Raw genomic sequence first — 20,814 nt, 5'->3', positions numbered from 1 at the left:
CTATGCCACGGGCCGGGTCTGATGAAAATGATACAAAAAACGTTATTTTGTGTCTTATTTTTGTGTCTTTTGTTTCTGCTATATCATGTCATTGATATTACGTTTTTTTAATTAAAAATATTTTCGCAGGTGGGCATTCCAACTGCTCTTGGGGGCCCCCTGGTGGTGTGTGGGGCCCTAAGCGGGCGCTTAATTCGCTTATGCCTTGGGCAGACCGTGAGGAATGCCAATGACGTCAGGTGTACCCGGGGTGTAACCTTTCAGCCCAAAGCCGAGGAATAAACTCATATTTCCGGTATAGAAACCTGCTTCATTTCGTCTGTATGAATTAGAGACAGCAGATTTTCCTCAGTCAGCAGGGAAGTAATCTTTGTGAACATTTTTTTGGTCAATTTTTACACTTGATCAGAGAAAGGTCAAGAAGCAAGATAACTTTGACTATGTCTAACGAAGAAACACCAGGTAAGTCTCATTATTTTTATTCCCTTTAAAATCCATGGCGAAGTCTAAATGGTCTAAGGATGAACTTTTCTCATTTCCTCCACCTACAGATGGCCAAATTGGAGAAGCACTCTTAATGATGTGAGTTTATTTCCAGTGTTCCAGTTCATGTTCACGGTCCTCTTTCGGTCAGTAATGGAAGTCTGACAGTCTAAATCCAGGAGCTCTAAATGAATAATTCTGTATGTTTATATGACAGAAGGTAACGCGGTGTTTATACTTTAAACCGATTTCACAAACCGAAAGTGAATGTAAAACTTTTAACTCTTGCTCCGAGTAACTAAATAACCGGATATTATTTTGACACTGACTCTTCCATTCAGATCAGCTCAATAAACCAGCCAACACCAATTTAATATCCAGTCATGCTGTAGTTTTATAGTTTTATACAGAGACACTACAATCATAATACACAAGTTGTCAGAAATAGATGTACAGTAGGAGTCCATTTCTGTCCCCCAGGGTACAATCTATACTAATGTAGCCCCTAGGGATCGCTATTGGGCCTCAAAGTAACTGTGTGTGCCTTTTTTAGGGCCAAAAAAGACATAAAATGGCGTCATTAGACCACAGTCACGACATGTCACAAGACACAGTCCTTCTCGGTCTCTGCCGGCGTCGCCATTTTTGAAAACCACGTGATTGCATTCCTGTGCGCTGATTGGCCAAAGCTCGAAAAGGTGCTCTGAACTTTCCGCGCCGTGCTGTTTTACCCATCAGTTCATTGTTGGAGGCACTGACAGTAAATTTACAAAAATAAACTTGAGAATTATGATTTTGAAGCAGGAATTCTAGTGTTCTGTTACTTATTTTTGCACTGGAGTAATATAGAACTCAGTGTTTGACACAGGACGTATGACAAACGCTTCTTGTCGATTTACTCCGTCCTTTATTAAGCTCCCCCGTGCAACACAGTACAACTCGCACAAGGTTCCTACCCAGGTATTTTACCTCAGAAGAAGAAGGAGCCACCTTTATTTGTCAAACGTACATTTAAGCACAGTATCACAGTGAAATTCCTCCTTTGCATTTAACCCATCTGAAGCAGTGAACACACACACACACACACACACACACACACACACACAAAGCAGTGAGCAGCCATACTACAGCACTTGGAGAGCAGTGCCTTTACTCAAGGGCGCTTCAGCCCCATATTAACCTAGCTACATGTCTTTGAGCTGTGGAGGAAACCCACACAGACAACATGTAAACTCCACATAGAAAGGCCACTGGGCTCAAACCCAGAACCTTCTTGCTGTGAGGTGACAGTGCTAACCACTACACCACCGTGCCACCAGGTGATTTATAAATAACTCACTTCTATAACCGTGTCCTATATAAAGTAGTACAACTGTGTCTCATCTCATTATCTCTAGCCGCTTTATCCTGTTCTACAGGGTCGCAGGCAAGCTGGAGCCTATCCCAGCTGACTACGGGTGAAAGGCGGGGTACACCCTGGACAAGTCGCCAGGTCATCACAGGGCTGACACACAGACAACCATTCACACTCACATTCACGGTCAATTTAGAGTCACCAGTTAACCTAACCTGCATGTCTTTGGACTGTGGGGGAAACCGGAGCACCCGGAGGAAACCCACGCGGACACGGGGAGAACATGCAAACTCCACACAGAAAGGCCCTCGTCGGCCACGGGGCTGGAACCTGGACCTTCTTGCTGTGAGGCGACAGCGCTAACCACTACACCACCGTGCCGCCGTACAACTGTGTATCCAGGAAATTCATTTTAGTCCCAGCACTGTCTTTTTTTTTTTTTTTGAAGTTATCAACTGTTCATTAAAACTTGAGTGTAAAACTGTTCATGACAACTGCAGTCCTAAAGTTATCATGGTGATTGTAGTCCTCAGTCATCACAGCAAAACTATGTGTCCTAACGACTTTGGATCGATATGCAATACAAGTCTCTTTGTGTCATTCAGGGTGGTTAAGGATCAGGCGGCGGACATTATTCAAGGAGGAACCCTCTCTCTTCCATGCCTCCCAAAGGTTCAACCTTTACCCGATGTGCAGAGCCAGAAGCTGGTGGATCAGCTGGCTCAGTTGGTGAAAATGATCGATGACCTTTTAAATCAGGAACAAACCTTTAATGAGTAAGTTTCACTTAGACAGTGAGTGTCTTTTTTCCCCACTGCACTTAAAAATATGAGTCAGTTCAATAATAATAATAATAATAATAATAATAATAATAATAATAATTCACTTTATGATTCAATCTGATTTATTAAACTTATGCATGTAGGTAGAGGAATTGACATTTTATTTACTTTTGATGTATTTGAAATAAGGAATAAAACACTTTAGGATAATCACTGATGTAATGGTGTGATACATCGTGACATGAAGCAGAGTTATGGTTACCACTCCAAAGTCCAATAAAACATGCTCTGAAGTGTTTATTCCTCTTATTCCACAGCAATTTGCCAGTTCTAACATTTGTTATTGATTCAAGAATGACATTATACTTTTTAATCTGTTTATAGCTACAGTTAAATCTGCAAATCAAACGTTAAGATTAATGCACTCGTTCTAATATGCTATTGTTTTTATAGCAACAGCTCATTACTCTGTGTGTGTGTGTGTATATATATATATATATATATATATATATATATATATATATATATATATATACACAGTAAATAAATAAAATGGTGGATCCTTGGCATAATCTAAGACTAATATTACATTTGGTTAAGTTCTGAGAATACATTTATTTTGCATTTTTGGAAGGAGTCTCCAGTGTCAGCGCTTTATATCAGTCAGAGGTAAGAAACACAGGAAAGTCTTTAGGATGGTGGATATTTTGGTAACAAGCTACTTTTATTATATGTCTTATTAACTAAGACATTCACGGCTGTTGGACGGTATTAAATGTAACTTAGATTTATATATATGGGGACAGATCCAACCCAAGGATCTGACAGATGCACATTTGCATAAATATTTTCACTAATTTTACCAGATCGCGATGGATTTTCACAGGGGCATAGAGCATGCCGAGCCCTTTCCAAAGAGGGCAGCCACGGCCAACTATGATCGTGACTCAGCTCGCTATTCGCCTCTGAAGCCCCATGCGAGTGCGGCTCGCTGAAAACTTTAATATGAGCCCTGGCTCCAGCTGCACGCATGAGTACACTGAGATTCAAAAATTTGTAACTTGGCCACCGAATGCTCTAATCTCGCCAAACTTTACAGGCACCTCCTTCTCCCTGGGACCTTTCAAAATAGCCCAGGCTTGGCCCAGTACGAGCGCAGCTTGGCACATTATTCTTGGTGAATTTCGACCTCTTTCTGGAGCATTTTATTGGTTTGACCTAGATTCTTTGTCTCAGGTCACGCTATACAAAGCATCATGAGAATACAGGTAATTAGATCAGGTAAGCATCACCGCTTACCACAGGTGGTCGGATCCTGAACCATTGGTCTCTTGGTTGAGCGTGGCTATAGCCCATGTAGCTGGTTAGCGGTAAAGTAAACAAACGCCCCATGACCGATGCCAAGTGGTGCACATATATTTCTGACCAATGCACGTGCATCGGTTGCATCGATCTGGATCCGTCCCTAATATATATTTCGGCACTGCCAAATGAGTGTAAAATGTGTTAGTAAATAATCCCACGTTATTTAAAAAAATAATAATTAAAATAAGCGCTGGATAAAAACCCATCTGTCTTATAGAAATAAAGATACAAATTTCGTTGTCCGGGGATCAAGTGTTTGAGATACAGTACTGTCCAAAAGTCTTAGACACATGTAAGTAAATGCTGTAGATGAAAAATGGCTTCACAATAATTAAATGAAATGTTTCAAAATAAAAAAAAATACTATAAACAGGAAGCAGTAAGCCATAGTAAATGAATATAACAAAGTCAGTATTTGGTGTGAGACGACCCTTTGCTTTAAAAAAGAGAAAATAGTTGTCTCAGGTCCAGTGAGTGCAGTTTTATGTGGAAATGAGCTGTAGGTTTTACTGAGCATCTTACAGAACCAGCCACAGTTCTTCTGGACACTTTGACTGTCACACTCGCTTCTTCATTTTGCACCAAAACCCAGCAGCCTTCATTATGTTTTCTTTTTTAACCTGAAAAGTGCTCTCTTACGGATGGAATATGCTGTTCAGATATAAACTTTTTTTTTCTGTAACATTTAATTTTGCGCTGGAAAAAAACTGAACGTCTGGAACTCTAAAATGTTTTTGTAACGTTTTGACTCAGTAATATAGAAGTCATAAAATAGAAATCTGTAACAAAGTTTGTATGGAAAAAAAAACAATAGGCTGCCTAAGACTTTTGCACAGTACTGTACATTGCCTTGTACTTACGATCAGGTTCCCTGTAGTGGTAGATATTCATCATGCGTACATCATACAGTCGCAAAAGCTATCAAAAATCATCCATCCATCTGTCCATCCAGCCATTATCCATAACCGCTTATCCTGTGCAGGGTCGTGGGCAAGCTGGAGCCTATCCCAGCTGACTATGGGCGAGAGGCGGGGTACACCTTGGACAAGTCACCAGGTCATCGCAGGGCTGACACATAGAGACAAACAACCATTCACACCTACGGTCAATTTAGAGCCACCAGTTAACCTAACCTGCATGAAATACCAGAAGGGCACTCAGTAGAGTGTGTACCTCCGCCAAGCCACATATTTGGATTTGCATCAAAGTCTAATCAGTTGTTCCTTGGCCCATGGCTCACCTTTCCTCCAAATTTCATCCAAATCTGTTCACTAGTTTTTGAGTTATGTTGGGAACAGACAAATAAATGGAGGTGAAAACATAACCTCCTCCAACAAACCTGTCAGAGGTAATCATATACATGTATAACTAAGTCTCTAATTGATGGTTAATGATGGCAAAATCGCCGTGGTGTAAGATGTTCAGGATGTTCTGTTATAGGAAAGTAACCTATCATCACACCAACTAGTTGTTGATTATTTTCCTCCAACTGCACGTCCCCAAGTGATTTATTCCTTACATATAACACACACAGGTTGAGAACATAAGTGTTTACGCCCATTATTTTCTCTTTCTCTGTTCACTCCTCAGCCAGATCGATGGTTTAGCACGTCTGGGTGATAAGACGATTTTTCCCAAGCTTGTGGAGGGCGTCTTCAACGATGGTCAGATCAGCTGGGGAAGAATCATTGTGCTGTTCTGCACAGTCGGAAAGCTGGCTGTTAAGGTCCTTTAGATACTGTTGTGCTGTAGTTCTTTGTATGTGTGTGTGTATATATGACTCACATTTCTTCATTCCTTCTTAAGCAGATGGTTCTGGCTAACTTGCCTGGAGTATTTTCCGAAATCCTGGATTCATGTTTGGATTTCTTCAGGATGAAGCTCTTGGTATGGATTCTCAACATGGGCGGATGGGTAAGAAGAGAAGCAGATATGCACTCGCACACGAGGAACATGTTTATGCACCTTTCACCAGTCGGTCAGATGGAAAACCATGAATATGAATCGAATATAAGATTATTCAGCCTGTTTTTAGATTATTTTAACCATTTCATTCTTTAAATTTACAGATAATTTTCTTCTTTTGAGAAATAAATGTCTAAAATGAGCAATATTTATTTCCCAGTGACTCGAACAAAACTACTTCAAGTGTGAAATTAGGAAAAAAATTTCAAGAAATAGGTTTAAGAATCATATGTTAGGCTTATTACAACCTTATAATAGGACAGATATATTTGATCGTATTCTTTCCACATTCACTGGATATGAGCAATCGCGCACTCTGATTGGCTATTCTACTACTACGACTACTACTACTACTACTACTACTACTAGGATATCAGCTCATATACCATGAGTAGAGAAAAACAAAATGGCGAAGCGTGTTGCTGATCCAAACGAAGACAAAATAAAAACTCTACTCGAAAACAAAACCCCAAAAAATAAAAAAAAAAGTGCGACAAAATATGGAATGAAAGTATTTGATGGTAAGAACGTATCTTTTTTTTTTTTTTAATTTCCAAGAATTATTATTATTATTTTTATAGCATTTTTCACAAATTACTCCTGTCATTTCGCCAGTTTGTTTACATTCTAAGCAGAAACGATTTTGTCGGGCGTTTTGTATAAAGTTTTAATTTATCGAATTTGCAAAAAATACAAATAAAAATGCTCTGTTTCCTAAAATCCAGTGAATGTGGATAGAATAAAACAGTTTTTCCACTCAATCTCGTCGTACATGGCTTATAGACAACTTGGTGCTACGCGCCTCGTCGGCCATCAGCTCGTGTACGACTCGATTTTGTGGAATAACTTAAATATTTCAGATATTTTCACTTGATAAACAGTCATGCTTTGCAGTGTGGTGTAATACTGGGGACTGAGTGCGCCTCACTTGTGTACTGTGCATTAGCCTAGATTAGATATTATACAGTACTTGTTCTGTCAATATACACTCACCGGCCACTTTATTAGGAACACCCATACATACATCCACCTGCTGTGGTTTGATGCAGTTCTCTAATCAGCCGATCGCTCGACAGCAGCACGATGGATCAAATCACGTAGATACAAATCAAGAGCTTCGGTTAATGTTCACAATGTTTAAACATCAGAACGGGGAAAAACTGTGATCTCAAAGTGTGACTTTCTTTCACTGTGGCATGAGTGTTGGTTTGAGCCAGATGAGTATTTTTGGTTTGAGTATTTCAGAAACTGCTGATCTCCTGGGGTTTTCATGCACAACAGTCTCTACACAGAATGGTGTGAAAAACAAAAAAAACATCAAGTGAGTGAGTGAGCGACAGTTCTGTGGGTGGGAAGTAAACAAACACCTTGTCGATAAGAGAGATCAGAGGAAAATGGACAGATTAGAGGTGGTTCGAGGTACTATATATAAGGTACTATATCCTTTTTTTGCCAGGAAGGATATAGTAACTCATATAATCACTCTTTACAACCGTGGTGAGCAGAAAAGCATCTCAGCATGCAACAGCAGAACAGAAGAACACATTGGGTTCCACTCCTGCAGCCAAGGACAGGAATCTGAGAATCAACAAGTTCCTATTAAAGTGGCCGGTCAGTGTAAATGCAAAATGGACTATGATTTCACTTGGAGACTAAATTCACTGAGATGCCAGATGGGTGCAAGTTTGTAAAATGAACAAAGGTAAATCTGTTATCTAAACAACGGGCTGGATCTTAAACCAGGAAACAAGAAAATGAGAAGGAGGGCGACTGGAAATGCACAGAGATACGAGACTCACTGAAATCACACATGAGCAATCAACGTGAACAACGATCAAGAGTCGAGATGTTTACGTCAAGCTCTTATCCAGACGTGCATTGAGGTCTCTGTTAACAATCCGATATTAACACTAGAACAAGTGAAGAGTTTGCTTCCAAAACGTTATCATCGACGAAGTAACTTTGAGAAAAAATGTATTTTCTTTACCAAAAAAAAAATTGGCAGCATGAAAACCAGTATTTTCTGTTTGAAACTTTAATAGAACACTGAGTTTGTAATAACATTAAAAATGTCACTGTAGATTTTGAGTTTTTAAATTTTATTTAAAATATATATATATTATTATTATTATTATTATTATTATGGCGGCACGGTGGTGTAGTGGTTAGCGCTGTTGCCTCACAGCAAGAAGGTTCTGGGTTCGAGCCCCGTGGCCGGCGAGGGCCTTTCTGTGTGGAGTTTGCATGTTGTCCGCGTGGGTTTCCTCCGGGTGCTCCGGTTTCCCCCACAGTCCAAAGACATGCAGGTTAGGTTAACTGGTGGCTCTAAATCAGGGGTGCCAGGGTGAAATTGGTCAGGGGGCCAGATTGTTTTCAAGTGGGACCTCAGGGGGCCGCATTACCGGCGTGACAAGACCAAACACTAAACAAATAGACATACTATTTGATATCATTTATGAATATAAATATTATTTATAAATGTTTGTTTTTTTAAATAATAAAAAAACAACAAAATGGACAAGGACACATAAAAACACAACTAAACTGTAAATTACTTTGATCAGATTTATTGACAACTTGCACATAAAACCATGTCAATACACAGGCCTAATTAGGTCAATTAAAAAAGATGGCCCTAAGTAGCCCTAAAGAAGTCAAAAGATGTGCCAAGGTTAAGTACTCCACCAACAGGCCAAGTGACTAAATATTCACTAGAAATTAATAATAAAAAGACATAAATAACAGATGGTACATTAACTTAAACAACTCCCACAAACTCCCACTCCCACAAACATACCCTCCCAATCATTACTTCACAGCACTATGTTACATGGGCAGACAAGCCAGCTACATTTTACATGTCGAAGCCAGAAGCCTTTTATTTTTCACCAGCTTGTCCACATTGGGGGACAGGCTCTGGGCCGTGGCTATTTTCATGACATCATTGAGATGTCCATGTGTCATACGATTGCGCATTTTCGATTTATTAATATTCATAACTGAAAATGCCTGCTCACATAAATATGTTGTCCCAAACATACAGAGTATTTTACCTGCAAATGCAGTGATAGTCGGGTACTCAGGTGGCAACGATTGGTAGAATGATTCAATACCAACAGATTTGTACATGTCCTTCAACCGCGTGCAGCATTGCAAGTCTATCAGTTCCATTTGCATCGTTGTACTTCTCCTGGTGGGTCTCGTAATGTCGTCTGATGTTGTACTCCTTTGGCACAGCCACTTGTTGCGAACAAATTAAACATACTGGTTTGCCCGCCACTACCCAAAAGAAATACTTTTCTTTCCATCTCTCCTGAAAGATACGGCATTCAGCGTCAATCTTCCGCTTTTTTGATAACATCCTGACTGACTGATAGTGAGCGAGCGGCTCGTCCCTTGGTCAGTGCACGCGCTGCGACAGAGACGAAGAGAAGGCAACGAGGAGATAGAGTTGAGAACCAGAGGTGGAAAGAAACGAATTACATTACTCGCGTTACTGTACTTGAGTAGCTTTTTTGTGTACTTATACTTTTTCAAGTAATTTTTAAAGAGTGTACTTTTACTTTTACTTAAGTATGTTTTCTTTTAAGTAGTGTACTTCGGTACATTTTACATCACAACCGTTACTGAGTAAAAAAAAAAAAAAATTAAAAATAAAAAAAAGGCTAAAACGGAGAAGGGGAAATGCGTTCTGGAAATGAATTACGGGAAGGACAGTTGTCGCGCGCGCGAGTCTCACACAGACGATGCACCGGCGCTTTAGGGGGGGGGGGGGGGGCTCACGCCCCTGGGCCACAGCCAATCAGGGGCCTTGTAATATTAATAAAATAATAAACTGTCGGAATCGTGGGCCTACATTAATGTACGGATAGAAATAAGGTTAGAAATAAATGAGCGCACAGTAGCCTGCTGTAAGAGACATGGTGCATGTGGTTCACGAAACGAACACCCACAACTGGACCAGAATAAAATGGAACAAAATGTAACGTCACGCACGAAAGCGCGCCAAAGACTGCAGACTACAGAGACACAAATTTAGAGGCTTTGAAAGATGAAGCGTTCACATGTTAGCGGGGCACATAAAAGGAAAAAAAAAGAGAGATGCAGGTAATGATAGAATCGCTGCCTAAAGTCACAGACTTTTTTAAGGTAAGGATCACCAATCTGTTCAGAATATCAGCTACTTATCAGTTATCAGCCTACCAGCAGCTAGGCTCTGTGCAGCTAGGCTAGATATGCTATGATCTGTCCAACAGTAAAATAAATCAGTTGTGATTTGAAAACGTGTCGTGTGATTTGAGTTATAATCCTGTTAGTATAATAGCATATTTCGATGGGGATAATAAAATGTCTAAAACGGCATCTACTGAAGAAATTGATGAAAAGACTGTAGCCTATAATGTTCACAGTTCGGGCAGCAGACAGAGTAAGCATACTGAGGGGAATAGCAATACAAAGCTAGCGCAGATCCACATTTCTCGCTAGCTGTGTTGGGTGTGTTGTTAACCCGTGTGGATTTAAGTGAAATACTTGAGAAGTTCTGTGGTCAAGACAGCGTTTTAAGGTAAGGACGCTTGATTATTAATGTTTGCCCGCTGTGGCTTGTTGTTGACGAAAGGCCCACATGATTTTGCCTTATGCAGCTACTGCTAGCGTCATGCTTTGAACTAGGTTAAGCTCATTTGCGCTAAAGGATGGGTTTATTGAAGGACTTTGATGTAGCTAGTTTCTTTTTAAAAAATCGTATGCTCAAAACAGTATGCCCGTGTTCATCATGTTTAACTTTTTTCTTGATGGAGTGCGTGAAATAGGGCTGTGCGATGTCCCCTTAATTGGCATCAACGATGTTTACAGTGCAAACATCGTGATGGACGATCATATCGTGGGGGGGGGGGATTTTAATACCACATTATTAAATATATTATTATTATTATTATTATTAATAAAAGTATTAGATACTCATCCGAGGCTTTGGCACGTTAAGAAAAAAAGCGCTAGGTGATGTGGAATATTTGGCCTTGATAACGGATATGTGGTCCAGCTGCAACATGATGCCCTATATGTCAGCTACCGTACATTATGTGGACCGAGAGTGGGCAATGCAGTCCAAATGCCTGCAGACGAGTTTCATGCCAGAGACGCATTCAGCGGACAATTTAGAAGACGCATTGCGCGAGACACTTGCCGAATGGAAAATAGAGGAGAAAAAGATCGCCTGTATAACAACGGGGCGAATATTGTCACAGCCATCAGGCAATTGAAACGGCCGTGGTTAAGTTGTTTTGGGCACAATTTGAACCTGGCCATAACCAACTCGCTTGCGCAACAGAGGGCCAGTACAGACCGAGCGTTTGGAGTTTGCCGAGCAGTCAACACTGCGTTTGCGCACAGCTGGCTTCGGAGAAATGAGCTGCGCAAAGCACAGGTGGAAACGAACCTCCCCGAGCACTCACTGATCACGGCAAGATATTAATCTGCTCTAACAATGAAAGACTAGTATTCAAACTATGAGAAGAAACTACACTTAAGCTATTACTCATTGTTTATTTACACCATATCAATTGAAGATGCGTTTCGGCCTTTAGTGCGCACTTGAACACGCTAATTTTTCCAATTTATTAGTGTTTGAATTATTGCACCAGCTTTTAAAATCATGAATTAATATTGTTTTTATTTTTTACTGTCTTTACATTTGTCAGAATCACCTTCATTCTTCCATTTGGTTTGACATTATGGCTTAGAGTGGACCATTTTGAGTCTGAAAGTAGGCTTGTTTACCAGATTAAAGTTATTTGACTTCTGCCGAAGTCTGCGCTTCACTGTCGTTTGATAAGGTGAAATATTTCCCGACTGTTAATAGTGGCTATTTGTTTGAACAACATGACAAATTTTACATTAAAAGTATAGTGTAGGCTAAAAAATGAAGTCAAAATGTATTATTAGTAGCATACTGTATTTGTGTAACCACATGTTATGTTCACTAGCACGTCCCTGCACCATAGCCTACGTGAACAAGCGGTAATAGGATATTACTTTATAATGATTTATATAATTATCTATTTATAATATGTTATATATTTATATATTAAACAAAACTAACTAACTAAACTAACAAAAAACTAACTTTTTAGGTTAAATAGGCCCAGATGATACCGTATATGCATGATTATGACAGGAGGGGGCGTGGTATCACGATGGTGGCTCTCCATCGTGATGGATGACCACCATCGTCGATGGACGATGGCATCGTTGATCGGCACAGCCCTAGCGTGAAATATTGTTGCAAGTGGTATTTTGATGCAGTCATGTCAAAAAGGCAGTTGAATGCACGGTCTCATTCAAGGAGAAGGAAGACTTGCATGATGCTTGAACATAGATCGGTAAAATAGACCCTAGTAGGACTTGGTTTCGTGTATTTCGGTCTGTAGAGTTATGAGTTTGGCCGCTGTCCATGGTGTTTACGTTTCATGTGGCCGCCGAGCCAAGTACCTTGACTTGCAGTGAATGTTTGTTTTCATGCCGCCGAGCTATTTTTATGTATTTTATTTTTTAAAAGGACTTGTCTGTAGGTGTGTGTGTTTTATGTTTACAACACATAGGTCTACATTATAGCGCACGCAGGCTTGTGTGGTTATCTCTGGCCATGCCCCTGCGTGAAAGTTATGCAGTATCACTGTCCTGTCTGTGGTAATAATCAGAACCGGCTCTGTAATGATAATGCGCGCGTTCTTCTCTCCCTCTGTGGTCGGATGTGTTGAGCGATGTGAGCGTGGGCCTTGCGCAGCTACGCTGAGCCAAACGTAACCTATCGTAGGCTTCTAGGCTAATTACGCACTTACACTGTAAATGCTTGACACGTATTGCAAATAAAATAAGAGTGTTTTCCTGGCCAACGGTAAGGGTAGGGTTGACAGGTAGCCTATGAGGGGCCTAGCTCCTGGGCCACGGGTGTTGATAAAGCGCCCCTGCGGACATGGAGGAGACCGAGGAACCTGTGGTGGACGACCCTGCAGAAAACGCAATTTCTTCCAGTAATGAAGTGCACCCCTGGCCCTACATACGTGATCACTTCAGCTTCGTAGAGAAAAGGGGTGACAGTTTCATTATGCAATGCAGATTATGTGTGCCCAAGAAGACAACCATTGCGGCATACAAAAATTCGACGTCTAATCTGCGCAAGCGTGTTGAGGTAAGTATTGTCATTGGCATCATAATCACGGGCACAGATAGAGGGATCGCAAGCTACGAGATTTCGGCGCAACATTTCACTTTCATATTTCGTGTAAAATGCTTTGTGTGTGGTCAGGGCGATGTAAACGACATGACTGTGTGTATTGACCTTTTTTGTTTGTCTCAGTTTTAATGCAGCATTATCCTAAGCATTCAATTTGATACACTTCCTTTAAATAAAACATCTGGGTTGAGATGTACATATATCCTTGTTTCCTCTTCTTTTTCATTTTTGCACAACATAATGGAGGCAGAAAACACCCATTGTTAAAAGTAACGTTTTACTTTTACTCAAAGTACATTTTAAATGATCTACTTTTTACTTTTACTTGAGTAGATTTTTTGTCTGGTAACTTTACTTGTACTTAAGTAAAATTTCATCAGAGTAACAGTACTTGTACTTGAGTATAATATTTTAGTACTCTTTCCACCTCTGTTGAGAACAGAGAAACGAGAGAGAGAGCAAGCGAGAAAGCAGAGATGGATTCAATAATTAATCTTGCGCTGGAGAAGTATGGAGTCCCCGTCCGATGTTGTGATCTGACTTTCACTGTTTGGCCGCTGCTTTTAAACAGTCTGTGGCGCGAATTGGACCGATGCAAATGGCAGGGCCATCAGGCAAATCTCCGCCTCTGACGTCAATGCGATCGGCAGTGAAAGACAGGTAATTGTTCTGTAATAATTGTTCGATGGGGTGCGGCAGACATTGATGGCTCTCTGCTGGCCGAACGATTAGAGGGCCATCAGCAAGGGGGCTGGATTAGATGTTCATTCGGGCCGGATCCGGCCCGCGGGCCGCCACCATGGCACCAGTGCTCTAAATTGACCGTAGGTGTGAATGTGAATGGTTGTCTGTGTCTATGTGTCAGCCCTGTGATGACCTGGCGACTTGTCCAGGGTGTACCCCGCCTTTCGCCCGTAGTCAGCTGGGATAGGCTCCAGCTCGCCTGCGACCCTGTAGAACAGGATAAAATGGCTAGAGATAATGAGATGAGATTATTATTATTATTATTTTTAGCTCATGAGTTTGTGATCGTGCCAGCCCTGTGATGACCTGGCAACTTGTCCAGGGTGTACCCCATCTCTCGCCTATAGTCAGCTGGAATAGGCTCCAGCTTGCCTGCGACCCTGTAGGACAGGATAAGCGGCTGCAGATAATGGATGGATGGATGGATGGAGTTTGTCATCATGTGTTGTATGTCGTCCATCTGGCGTTGTCCACATTTCACGAAAATAGCTTCTTCTCTCTCAATTCTTCCCTGATTTTTATTCTTTTTGGCAGGAAGGTAGGTCTGCCTGGGGTGCATATAGATAGCTTCTACTCAAATTTGCATAATTGCAATTAATAATGAAGATACAGAGTAATTAATCAATCCCTAACAAGCAGTTTCCACACAAATCCCTTCTTCTCCCTCAATACTTCACCAATTTTGATTCTTTCTGGCATGAAGGTAGGGGTACCTAGGGTGCATATAATGTCTACCCAGATTTCCTTAATTACAATTATTAATGAAGTTATGGACTAATTAAGCCTTAACGAGCAGTTCAACAAACAAAAATCACTTCTTCTCGGTCAATTCCTCGCCGTTTTGGATTCTTTCTCAGAAATAGGTTGGTATTCCTAGGGTGGATATCACTTCTATATCTAGCTTGTATATAGTGTATATAGCTTGCAACAGTTATTGCGCCCATAAGGTGGCCCACTTTAGATCGTTCCTTCTGCACTAGACAGGGGCCGGAGTGAGCTACGCCGTCATTGATGGTCTCGTTTATTTATTTTGTTCAAAGTCTCACTAAAAGGCAGGGGTTCTCTGTGATATTGACAGTCAATGAGAGCTGCCATTACTGTTCATGTTTGAGTGGTGCGCTGTGATTGGTCGAACGGAGAAATTGTGTTCTTCAGTAAATCAGCAGTGGCATTTGTTGGGTTTTGGAAAGAAAGGGGACATACAATGCAGAGAAACATGGTGGATATCACATTTTGCATAAAATTGATTTTGGAACTTTGAATAGCAATCAAAGGGGGAAGCCATGGTTAGTGAAGCAGCTTTGGGATCAAAAGGTTGCTGGTTTGACTCCCTGGTCCAGCAGGAATAGCTGAAGTGCCCTTGAGCAAGGCATCTAACCCCTAATTGCTCCCCAGGCTGCTCTGGGTATGTTGTACATCGCTCTAGATAAGAGCATCCAGTAAATGCCAAATATCTTTTGGCAGAAACTTGATTTTTAAATTTTTTAATTTTTTTAAATGGCACTTATTGCATTTTGGAACCAAACTCTTCAAATAGTGTATGATGTAAGAATGCCATATTGTTAAAACCCTGTTGTGTGTTGTTGTTTTTTTTTTTTTTACAAAAGTCAGTATCACAAAAACAGTTGAAAAAATAGTGGTAGAGTTTTTTTTTTAAATAACTGGCGATTTAGTGTTTGAGAATCTTCACAGACACGCTTAGTCATCCAGGTCATGGTAAACTGTGGGTGGTAAAAGAGAGCAACTGGACTTGCTTGAAGGTTCTTGAAGATGTTTCACCTCTCATCCGAAAGGCTTCTTCAGTTCTGTCTGACTGGTAGGGATCTTCTACAAACACAACATTCCGGTACATTTAAGACCCAGTAACACTCTGAAGCAGAAACTGGTCCACCCTAAGGACAGAATAGCCAGACTCAAACAGGACAACATAGTGTATGCCATTCAGTGCAGTGAGGAATGCACGGACTTGTATATTGGGAAGACAAAACAACCGCTTCACAGGCGCATGGCTCAACACAGGAGAGCCAGTTCCTCAGGCCAGGACTCTGCTGTCTACCTTCATCTTAACAACAAAGGACACTCAGTTCAGGATTGCAAAATATGCATTTTAGCCAGAGAGGATCATTGGTATGAGCGAGGAGTTAAAGAAGCCATTTTTGTCAACCTGGAACGGCCATCACTGAACAGAGGTGGGGGTCTAAGACATCATTTATCAGCCACCTACAATGCAGTCCTTGGCACGCTTCCCAGACAATTGAATGCACACCAAAACCCAGCTGTTTTTAGTGACGCACAGGAGGACAGAGAGAATCAGCATTCCATTGATCACCCTAACGACTCTCGAGGCCGTTCACAACCAGCCCCCAGTGAGCCACACCAACAGGATGACTCAATGACACCTTAGATGAGCTTTTCATCCATGAGAGGATAATCAGAATCAGAAGCACTTTATTGCCAGGTATGTTACACACACGAGGAATTTGACTCCGGTTCGACTTAGCTTTCATAGTACAGAGAGAAAGAAAGTCTCATTCTCATCTCATTATCTCTAGCCGCTTTATCCTTCTACAGGGTCGCAGGCAAGCTGGAGCCTATTCCAGCTGACTACGGGCGAAAGGCGGGGTACACCCTGGACAAGTTGCCAGGTCATCACAGGGCTGACACATAGACACAGACAACCATTCACACTCACATTCACACCTACGGTCAATTTAGAGTCACCAGTTAACCTAACCTGCATGTCTTTGGACTGTGGGGGAAACCGGAGCACCCGGAGGAAACCCACGCGGACACGGGGAGAACATGCAAACTCCGCACAGAAAGGCCCTCGCCGGCCACGGGGCTCGAACCCGGACCTTCTTGCTGTGAGGCGACAGCGCTAACCACTACACCACTGTGCCGCCCCAGAAAGAAAGTATAGGTAAAAAAACACACACACACACACACAGAGTCTCACTGCAGTGAACTCCAGGGGGAGAATCGCGTTTCTACAGCGACGGCCTTGAAGGCAGTGCTGGCTGGGAGAGCCAAGATAAGATTGGAATTTGTTTAGACTTAAGATGGGTAGACATGTCCTTTTTCGCTTAACCCGCTTGTCCATTCTGGCCACCAAAATGATCCATTTCTCTTTGCAAAGCCATCAACTTCTCCATGATGTTATCAATGTTGCGACTCAAGTTCTGAACAGCCACAGTCTGAGTGCCAACAGCTCTGCCCACCGCCTCAATCATGTCGGGCAGCTTTGTGGGACTTTGAACAGCTGCCACTGTTAACTGATTTCCTTGATACACCAGGGCAATGCCAAGTCCAATCAGCAAAAATCCTGTGATCATGGTTCCGAATAGGTAAATATCCTCAATGTCCTCCACGGAAAGAATCACCAAGCACACCACACGCCACTTCTCCCAGGCATCCATGGTGTATCCGGCTGCAACTGTTCCGGCAGGACAGGCAGGTTCCCCCGAACCCAGACTTCTCGTCGAGAAGATTGTGTCAATTGCATGAAGTGACCAGTTGATCAAATCCATAATTTCGATTCGGAGAACAGTGCAGGAAGGGTCTCTCAGACAAGACGAGTCCGCAGAAGCAAAGCAGGAGAGAGGCTTGTCAGGAAGGGAGAGGCTGAGAAATGAGAGATGAGAAATGAGAGGAAAAACACCCACACATTTTGCTCCTATCAGGACCAGAATGTGTAGGCATTAAAAAAAACCCTCAGCGCAGCATTCCGTGAAGCACGGAGAAGATAAATACCTGATGCTCCCTACCAGTCAGACAGAACTGAAGAAGCCTTTCGGATGAGAGGTGAAACATCCTCAAGAATCTTCAAGCAAGTCCAGTTGCTCTCTTTTACCACCCACAGTTTAGTGTTTAAGCGTTTTATGATCTTCGCTTAAGACAGTCAGTGGGTGTTTCTCAATGTCAGGGATGTTTCCTTGGTAGGACCTTTCAGAGGCTAGGCATGACTCCTTTCTAGCATTCAGAGAACACACAATGTAGAACAGTCTAGCGAGCGTGCAGGGCTGTGTCGCCTTCTTCTGTTGAGTTTATTGGTGACTTAGTGCGTTACCGCCCTCTGTAGGACAGAGGTTTGGATACATCTGGGACTATGAAGAAAGAAAAGCGCATTCTATTTGCAAGACATTCTCAGAAATGTCGAAACAGATTTTTGTGGCTTGTGTCCCAGGCGCTAAAGTCAGCAAGCTATCAAGATGCGTCACTTCAAAGTGGTGTCCACGAAACGCAGCTTTTCAAAGAATTGTCCCTGCCGTTGAGAAACACCCAGCGGTTACGACAGTCAGGGGAAGTTTATTCAACAGCCTGGGTGTTGGAACAGGGAGCAGTCATGACGAAAGTCTTCCTGAGGCAGAGGTGGAAAAACCCGGGTGCAGAAAGTAAAAACCCTGCCACATTTTTGCTCCAGCCAATTCAATGAACCAGCTGATCCTGATTACCACATCCCCTAAGCCAGGTTGATGAGCTAATTGGTGAAATCACCTGTGTTGAGAGCACAGGCAGAAGGAAAACCTAAGCAGGACTTTTACTTTGTCAGTCCAGTTTTTCCACCTCTGTCCTGAGGCAATAAGAAATCAAGACTGAATGAATTTATGATGCACAATTTTAATCTTAATGCTCCTCTCTGCATTCTTGCCTATACAGATTAACAGCATCTCAGCGCTGACCCAGTTCTCCATCGAGCACGTCTCTGTTTCCTCCTTCTGCACCATCATGTCTGCTGAACACGTTGTGGCCTTCGTCTGTGGGCTTCTGCTGGGTAGCGCCATCTTCTGGAAACTCAGCAGAAACTGCTGAGGGAGATGGAGAAAGAGAACAAGATACACTGTGACGAATGTGTTTATAAAAATGTGACACTTCCAGAACTTTCTACAGTTTAGTACTCGATATGTAAATATTAATTCTGTTCAAAGTTTTATTCTTTAGTTTAAAATGTTTGTCATCTACAACAAAGCACATGGTGTGCACATTCAGGGAGCAGGTGGGTAATTTTTGGCACCCTCTGCTGCCTGAAAGACAAATTGCAATGAAACTACACTGAAAAGTTTGACAGACTTTTCCGGAACAGACAGGTTCCCAGTCCTACTCCTGGAGTATTCCAGGTCATGCACATTTTAGTGTTTACCTGCTTCCCACCTAATTAAAGTGGTCACCTCATTACCAGCCCTTTCTGAGTTGAACTGGGTGTGTTATTGATAGTGATAGTGATGGTGGCAATTCCAGACCAGTTCAGTAGGCGGGGCTACACTTGGGGCCATTTATTTTCTTAAAGTCTAATTTGCAATTAGACTTTGGTTTTTTTGGTCATTTTTTTCTCCAAATATGAAGCTGCTGTACTCAATGCATTCTACAATAATCCATCCATTATCTGTAGCCGCTTATCCTGTGCAGGGTCGCAGGCAAGCTGGAGCCTATCCCAGCTGACTATGTGCAAGAAGCGGGATACACCCTGGACAAGTCACCAGATCATCACAGGGCTGACACATAGAGGCAAACAACCATTCACACTCACATTCACACCTACGGCTAATTTAGAGCTACCAATTAACCTAACCTGCATGTCTTTGGACTGTAGGGGAAACTGGAGCACCCGGAAGAAACCCACACAGACACGGGGACAACATGCAAACTCCATACAGAAAGGCTCTCGCCGGCCACTGGGCTCGAACCTTGCTGTGAGGCGACACCACCATTCCGCCCTTCCTGGCATCCTGGAATTGGAAAATGGAGAGGCGTGTTATGAAGTGTTTTCATTTCAAATTCAATTTTGCCCTATACATCTTTAATTTCTCCTCCTTGCATATTTGACAAGGTAATAAACAGCACATTTAATAATGTTGAAGAAAAAGAAGAACAAGAAGCCTTTATTTATGAATTGTGCCTAAATCAGCCCTAGATGCCACCAGAATGCACTATTTGAAGTCTCCACTTTCAAAATTTTCCAGGGGAGCATGACCCCAGACCCCTCTAATAGCCTTCGGGGCCCTTTGGGCTGGGCCAGCCCTTATGGACTGGGCTCCACATGAGTCACACCGCTCTGATATTTTTTTCCAGGGAAATCCCTGACAGCCAAGTTAGAATCTCATCTCATCTCATTATCTCTAGCCGCTTTATCCTGTTGTTAGGTTAAATTTTATTATATGTAGGTTAAATCAAGATATATGTAGACATATGTAAGTTTAGTTAAGAATTCAGCTAATTATTCTGTGTCAAAATTATATTAGTTGACCTTATGTCTCGGCTGGACATTGTTTGGGAACATTTTGTTTATTCTTTGATATGAGAGTGTATTTTGAACAGAGAAGTGTCTGAAGGACCCACCAAGGTCTCTTTTAGTGCTAAATCGACTCACACACACTCTGAAATGGTAGAATTAAAGTTCATGTTTCAGTTGAAACTTAGGTCATCGCTTCATAAAAGCTATGAAATATACTGAAATATATTGAAATATACTATGGTAGTGATTTGGATCCCGTAATTAATGAATGCATTCCGTGATTAATGTTAGTTTTATAGTTCTAGATTAGTTTCATAATGACATTATAATTATAATTAAGATCTTATGATTCTAAGGGTTTTTAGTTTAAAAGCATTAACCTAATTTAGTTATGAGTTTAATCCTGTTAGTTGTTTAATTGTTCTCTCTCTTTCAGACATATTCTCATTGTTCTTATGTTTAAGTTGTTCTTATTTTTGTTTATTTTCTTATAACATTCTTTGTTTTAGCATTATTAAAGACATATTGTTATTTGTTATTTTACTTATGTTGATGAAATCAAGATGTAATTTACTGACTTAGCACACATTTATGTGTTAAGAAATTATGTTAATTATTAAGATCCTTTCTGTGCAAACTAGTGTCTTTGACCTTCTCC

General features: G+C 41.5%; 1 protein-coding gene across 1 annotated transcript; it reads left to right on the top strand.

The window, feature by feature from the left end:
* The first annotated feature begins 267 nt into the window (after nucleotides 1-267).
* Nucleotides 268-20,473, top strand: LOC132869334 (apoptosis regulator BAX-like). Its single transcript, XM_060902677.1, has 6 exons — nucleotides 268-462; nucleotides 552-582; nucleotides 2,443-2,613; nucleotides 5,575-5,710; nucleotides 5,794-5,898; nucleotides 18,584-20,473. Exons 1-6 carry the CDS (start codon nucleotides 441-443, stop codon nucleotides 18,734-18,736), a joined length of 618 nt encoding a protein of 205 aa, XP_060758660.1. The 5' UTR covers nucleotides 268-440; the 3' UTR covers nucleotides 18,737-20,473.
* Nucleotides 20,474-20,814: the final 341 nt, after the last annotated feature.

The sequence above is a fragment of the Neoarius graeffei genome, chromosome 20, assembly GCF_027579695.1.
Source record: "Neoarius graeffei isolate fNeoGra1 chromosome 20, fNeoGra1.pri, whole genome shotgun sequence".
NCBI lineage: Eukaryota > Metazoa > Chordata > Actinopteri > Siluriformes > Ariidae > Neoarius > Neoarius graeffei.
The sequence above is the reverse complement of the archived record's forward strand: the minus strand, read 5'-3'. Positions and strand labels throughout refer to the sequence as shown.

Coding starts and splice junctions, on each gene's coding strand:
- LOC132869334 (XM_060902677.1), top strand. CDS start 441: ATGTCTAACGAAGAAACACCAG. Junction 5,711..5,793: donor TCGGAAAGCTGGCTGTTAAG/GTCCTTTAGATA, acceptor CTTCTTAAGCAG/ATGGTTCTGGCTAACTTGCC. Junction 5,899..18,583: donor TTCTCAACATGGGCGGATGG/GTAAGAAGAGAA, acceptor TTGCCTATACAG/ATTAACAGCATCTCAGCGCT.